Source organism: Mandrillus leucophaeus, unplaced genomic scaffold (genome assembly GCF_000951045.1).
Source record: "Mandrillus leucophaeus isolate KB7577 unplaced genomic scaffold, Mleu.le_1.0 Scaffold853, whole genome shotgun sequence".
Lineage (NCBI taxonomy): Eukaryota > Metazoa > Chordata > Mammalia > Primates > Cercopithecidae > Mandrillus > Mandrillus leucophaeus.
Window position 1 is genome coordinate 639,162 of NW_012109286.1, and position 6,779 is coordinate 645,940.

Consider the following 6,779-nt stretch of genomic DNA (forward strand, 5'->3'; position numbering starts at 1 on the left):
GGAGCTGCGCAGCGCGCCCCGGAGCTGCTTGCGGGCGCCCGCTCTCTTCCCCGCCAGTCTGCCCTGGAGGATTGGGGGTCCCAGCCTGCGTCCCGTCCGTCCCTTCTTGGCCCGGAGTGCGTGGAGCTGGGAGTGGCTTCGCCATGGCTGTGAGGAGGGACTCCGTGTGGAAGTACTGCTGGGGAGTTTTGATGGTTTTATGCAGAACTGCGATTTCCAAATCGATAGTTTTAGAGCCTATCTATTGGAATTCCTCGAACTCCAAGTAAGTGGCGTCCGCGATCCCCCTAGGTCCTCACCCCGGGGTCCGCCGCGCCGTCCAGGCTGGAGGAGGGGTCAGTCCGCGGGGCCTCGGAGCCTGTTTCTGCAACCTCGGTTCCCCGTCCCCCACCCCCAACCCCCGCCCCACTTCACTAGCTGGAGACTCCTCGCTCGCCTTTCCAACCCGAGCGCCCCTGGAAGGGACGGTCTCCCCGCCTTTCCTCCCCCGAGCGCTCCCGGGCGCTAAAAGCTCCTATCGGCTCCGGTGACACGTCCGGGAAGGTATCAGATGGCGATACCTGACCCTCTCTTGTTTTCGAGGACGAAGGACATGGCCACAGTCTAGGCTGGCCGGCGCGCAGGGACTGGCGGGCTCTGGAGAGAGGCGGAGATGCTGCATTCACCGGGAGCGCGGGCGGCGGGGTCCGAGGCCCGCGGGCGACCGGGGTGGCAGGACGCGGGCTGCGGAGCGCGTGCTGGAGAGGGGAGCCTGGGGTCGCTACGCTGCCCGCAGAGCGCTGGAGCCGGGGCACCTTGGCACCGCGCCGCCAGCCCGAGGGTGCGCGGGGAGCTCGCCTGCTTCGCAGGAGAACTCGGGCGGCGAGCCCTTTTCTCCGCGCCCGGGAGACGGGCCTTAGGCTTCTCCCTGAGGGCCCGCCGCACCTCGGCCTCCCGCTTCGTTCATAAGCCGGTAGCCCCGGAGTATGCGGTCTCGATGGCCGACCTGATTGTAATGCACTTTCTGTAAAAGCTTAGGGCCCTGCCCAGTCGGCACTGCTCCTGAAGCCTTCTCCCTCGGGACCCTGGTAGGAATGGGAGCCTTAGGATCAGACTCGCTCTTGTCGGACGCTACAGCCGGGAGCGAGCCAGGCCTTGTGGAGAGTAACTTTCAGTTTGGGCCACCAGAGTGCATTCAGAATTTAGAAAATGCCATCCATCCCTAAATCTGTGTGGTCATAACTCGTAGTCATTTGGCCATTCAGTACTGTATATCCCCTGATTTCGAATCACAGCCAAAACATGTTTTACAGAGTCATGGAATTGTGGTCTCGGGAAACTTGGAGGAGAAGTATGCAGACATTAGCTGGTTTCTGGAGAAAACGTTTGAGATCAGAACTAAAATCAATGACCTAATTGAAGTTGAGCAAGTTGGGCCTGGTTTTAGGAGAAAAGAAATGGGGGATTGATTTAGAAATCACGTCTTAATTAAAGGAGTGTGTCCGTTCTCTTAAAAGTGTCAAATTTCAAATTCACTAACATGTTAACCAAGTATCCCTTCACGAAAAGGGCAAAAACGTCGGTTACAAATCGGTTTAAACAAATGTTTGTATGATGCTAGAAGGCACTTTCAACACCGCTCATTCGGAGAAGTTACTTAGCTCAGCCTCCTTCTATGTAGTCTGCTCTTGCATGGATTGTATTTTTAATGTAGATTATTGTATTTTCTGATGAAGTACTGGCGGCGGCATCTTTGCATCGATGCCGGCTCGGGAGGCGCCAGGTGGTGCCGGAAGGAGCCGGGCTAGGACCTCGTGCTGCAGCGGGCCCCGGAGTCCGGGGGAGGCAGGCAGGCGGGCGGGCGAGGCGGCCGGGGGGAGCCCGCGGCGCCGCTGTCCGCCCGGTGCCTCCAGAGGTCACTCTTCCATGCGGAATCGCGCAGCGCCGGGCCTCGCCCCTCCCCCAGGCAGCCTGCTCCAGCCACTCTGCACTTTCACTGACCGGGCTCTCTTTAGGGCTGATTTTTTTTTTTTTCTATGAGGATTTAATATTTCTGCTTAAATCTAGTTGAAAAAATGCCGTTAGCCTCTTCAGCGTTTAGTTCAGTGTGTGTGTATCTTTATCTTTGCGTTATTATTAACTATTAGTTTGTGTGTATCCGGTAGGAGGATTAGAAATACCTAGTTGAGAGAAAAAGAAAAGTAGAACAATAGTTGTTTCAACCTAAGGTTTCGACGTTAATAACTTCTTTTTGTAATGTGTTGAGGTGGGGGGTCCCGGGGGGAGGTGACAGGTATTTTCCCCCTTCCCTCCTCCCCCCCCCCCGCATTCTGATGATGAAGGTGAGTCTGTCTTTCCCAGCTATGTCCAGACCTGCGAGGCCCCTGCGTTTCGGGAAGCCTGCCGTTTGCGCGGCTGAGGTTGCTGCTGCTGTCTTGTCCTCCACAGGCAGCGTTTCTTTTAAAATTCTCCTGATAACGGCCTGCCTGGATGACTGGATAGTGTGTCCCTGGAAAAGGTCTCCTTTGCAGCTGAATGCTAGCTCCAGAGATCAGAAAGATTTCTTCCTGTAGGAGCCATAGGAAAGAGCCCTCTCTGAGTTTTTGAGAATGCATACAACCCCCTGATGCCGGGGGGTCGCTTTCCTTGGGGAAGTTTTATATTTATTTCAAGGGGAAAGTTTCAGTTGGTAAATATGATGTGGCAGGAAGGTAATCAAATGCATTGAAGTTTCACATCAGTTCCTATGAACTGTGGAACAATTCATTTGTAATGAAGCCGCCATCAGTAATTAGATTTGTTTCATTCAGAGGTCAGCTTTTTTAGCAGGTGGTCGACACAGGGAGCATGCAGCAGCTGTTTGGATACAGGGTCCAGAAAACCCTTTGTAAATTCAGCGTCTCCGTAACTACTTTAATCACATTGTTGGCTGGCCCGCCGCTGACTGTATGTAATAATGGAAAGATGTCCTGCGTGCTGAAACAGTAGCTGCCCTGTTAGGTTATTCACATTGCTTTGATATGTTCTGGTAGAGTTGGGTCTGTTGTAGCCATTTTGGTTGTTTAAAGTTTTTGTTTGTTTTTTGTTTTTTGGTTTTTTTTTTTTTTTAATTCAGAGAACAGTAATGCCTAGCTTCCATTTTTAACTAACACTTCAGTGAAACATTTTTTTCCAAGAGGGAAAAAATTTTGGCCTAAGTAAAGTAGTAGGCTCTTTTTCAAAAAAAAATTAATTTAATTTTAATGTGAGCAAATCTGTATTGGTATGGTGTTCTGCAATGCATTACACTGACTTTGTTGAGAATTTCGAGTACTCATGCCTTACGTCTGGGGTTGCCATTCCCTATGCATCACATACTAGTTAGTTAACATAGCATGTGGCTTTTCCCATGTAATTTTTTCCCTGTGTAATACTGGTACATAGAATGACTTGATACAAAAGAATGGCTGGCTAATATCCAGATAACGTATAATACATGGGCTTCACCACAATCAGGCTCTGAATAAATACAGACCTGTCAGAGATTGATAAAATAAACTACAATGGATAGTGCTGTTTAAACAGTCCATTCAATAACATATATAAGCCAGCCTGCCTTCCATTGTGTCTGAAATTCTTATTTTTGTAGGTAAACAAATGCACATTCAGCGCTGATTGAATAGCCCCTTGAACTATGCTCCACAGTTTGCGTTTGGGTTAATCTTGTCGGTTTTAATATAGAGAGAAAAAAGCTCAAAGCACCAGGGGTGGAATTGTTAGTGCTTTCACATCCACATTCCTCACATTTTGTCAGGATGATAAACTGTAGGTAATGGACTGTCGTCGTTCTACAGGACAACTGAGCCAGGCAGAGCACAAAGACCAAGCAAAAACGACACCTCACAACATGCTTGGTAGCCTTGTTTTCAGATGAGAATTTATTTGAGAATCATGTGTCTAGGGACTGCACATCTTAACCTCAACAATTACAGCTTCCAGCCTCAGAAACAGGAGCTAGAGGTTAAGATGATTTGTTAAGCACTCGGTTCTAAATCTTTTACAAAGCATAAGTTGTTGACGCTTGTTCTACTGATGCAAAGAAATGCAAATGACTCCAACATTTCCAAAGGCTTCTGACTTAAGCTAAAGTATGTGGACAGGTGAATTAGCCATTGACCTGAAGACCAGCTAAAAACTACGCGTTTGAATGGTTTCTCCATGTAGAGTCAGCTGAAGAACAATTGGTAGATTTATATTAAAACCTCTTGTCTGTAAACTTACTGAGGTACATCCTTCAGTTGGTGGATCAGTGAGATAATTGCCTTCAGATGAACATGTGACTGGAGCAACTAAATCTTTGCTGTCTTTCCTTCCACTGAAATCTTCCAGGTAGCTCCGGAGGGCTTCAGTGTGACACCAAACTCCGGGCGACGTTTTAGAGTGCGTTCACCTAATGGGAAACTATTAGATCCCAGCATGACTGCAGTAATGCGTCATAGGAATGGGAGTGGCAGGGAAAAAGGAAATACAGATTGTAGACCCTAATACAGAAATTTTTAGGAAAGGTATTTCTTTAACATTTTATGAAAACTTCATTCTGAAAATGCTTAATTGCAAATTAGACAAAAAAGAAGTGCTCTTCTAAGGAAGATGATTAAACTGGTCCTCCTATCAGCCTAATCTCTGCCTGCCTTTGCTGCTGACATAAAGAACCTGTTTTTCAGGTCACTTAATATACATCTACATAGATTTGCTTATGAGCTCACCCTTTGTGTAGCGGAGTAGAGCCTTAAAGAGGAGTGCTCAACTGTTTAAAATATTTTGATTAAAATATGCAGAACCCATAGAACTATAAGCTTCTAGTCAGGAATTAGCTCTTTCAGGGAAGAGCTCCCCCCTTCTTTTTAAGGGGGGAATTAGAAAGAGGCTGGGGGAGGAATATAAGAACAGCAAAGAAGGAAGGATAGCAAATGGGACATGTTCCGAACAGCTTGGAAAAACTCCTGTGGCTTCATTGTCTCTATGAAGCCAAAGAATACAAAGACATAAGTAATTCAGCCCTTCTCCCATGATGGAAGGTGGAAGCCGTTGACATGCCTCCCCTGTTTAACTTGTTTAACTCCCATTTTAAATTCAGCACGATACTGGCCGTGTGAACTCTGAAGATTTCTTTAGTAATCCATTTTGTAGTTCCGAATCAAAAACAAAGTGAAAGGGTCTGACACAATTTGCTTTTATTTTTAGGCAAATCAACCCTGGTCATAGTTAATAAGGGGATTACAACTCAGACTAGGTCTTTACAGATGTGATGTAAATCAAGGGCAGAGTATAAAGAAACTGATCCCTTTTGATTGAAGTATGGTAAAAAGGCATAGAGAAACTAGCAGCAGTAATCTGATTGTATGGCAATAAAACCACCATTTTCTGTCTTTCAGATAAAAATAATGTGGTAAATCCATGCAGTTCATAAGATGTAAAGGCAGATAAAGGGTGAAGCCATGGCAACATATAGATTAGCTTGATGTTAGAAATGACACGTCTCTGAAAAGGGTGCGGGACGAAGGCCCTTGCCTCCAGGCTGTTGGGCATTATGTGAGAACCACACAGACTTGGAAACTGGGATTAGGAAGTATGAAAGCTCTACTTGTGGTCTGGGATGGCTGAGGCGGTAAAGAAAAGCTGCTCAGTTCTTGCTCATTGGTGGTGGATAATATGGCAAAGGTAGATTTCATTGACTGCCTTTTTTATAGATTGAGATCGAGGCTGATTAAAACTTCAGATCACTGCAGTTGTTAGGGCCTGGGAGATTTTCCTTTTTAACTCCTGGCCTAACAGCGGCAGCCGTTCTGTAGGATTAACTGCACTTCGCGGTCGTTGCCTTAATCTATTTGGGCTTCAGGCAGGGACATGCTGGGAAGGAACAGAGACCAGAGGGGATAGGTAGGGCTGGGGTTATCTGAAAAGAAAACAGGGACCTTTTGATTTCAGCCATCTTTTCAAGCCCAGCTCCCTCGCCCGCTGCACGGGAGAAGCAAAGGTAAACAGGACGCATTGTCCCTCTCCCTCAGCCGCAGAGCTCTTCTGGGAGTTTTGTCTTTCCCACCCTGGAAAAAAAGATATAATACAGTTTTTAAAAGGGGAGGGGGGAATTCAGTTTCCATTCAAATGAGTAGTAATCCAAGATGCCAGAAGCAGTGGGCTCTACCTACATGTAATTTTACACATAAATGTGAGTCTTAAACTTTGAGTTGAATGGGGTAGGCTACATTACCGTAAACTGCAGGATTATAAACATGTTAATGCTGCCCAGCTTTAAAGTCAAAAACAAAAAAAATCTCTGTGCTGTTGTTGTCCTGAACAACCTTGTAAATAAGCTAGACTTTTGTTTTTGCCTTCCATACTCTCCATTTCAGCCATGAAACAAAATAAGTCATTGAAACCACGATTGGGTTCCATGCAGAGTGACATCCGCAATTGGGTCAAGCCAGAAGGAAATACTTGCTCGATCGCCTCCTATTTGGCATCATAGAAAAGTCTTGGCACTTCTTTGGGAGAGTCTGAACTCTCAAGACATTGAAAATGCCAAAGGCTGCAAACACCCTGAGTGTCTTTCTTGATGGAGTGCGTCTTGGTGTGTTTTACAGAGGGGAATTCAGTGCTGTTGTTTTTTGTTGTGTTTTTGTTTTTGTTTTTGTTTTTGTTTTTAACAGCAACATAGGGCCCTTCTAGACTCTTGGATTCTCTAAGTGTCTGACGAAAATGGTCATTAAATAGTAAATATTATATTTTAGACCCATTTCACTGATTTTGTTCCAAATTCT

At 46.4% G+C, this 6,779-nt stretch overlaps 1 protein-coding gene across 1 annotated transcript in view; it reads left to right on the forward strand.

Moving 5' to 3' along the window:
* Positions 1-6: 6 nt before the first annotated feature.
* The window catches only part of EFNB2 (ephrin-B2), a 53,493-nt gene continuing 46,720 nt past the window's right edge, over positions 7-6,779 (forward strand). The window contains exon 1 of the mRNA XM_011968651.1: positions 7-265. Within this exon, the coding sequence (XP_011824041.1) occupies positions 144-265 (122 nt within the window). The 5' untranslated portion in view covers positions 7-143. The remainder of the gene's footprint in view (positions 266-6,779) is intronic.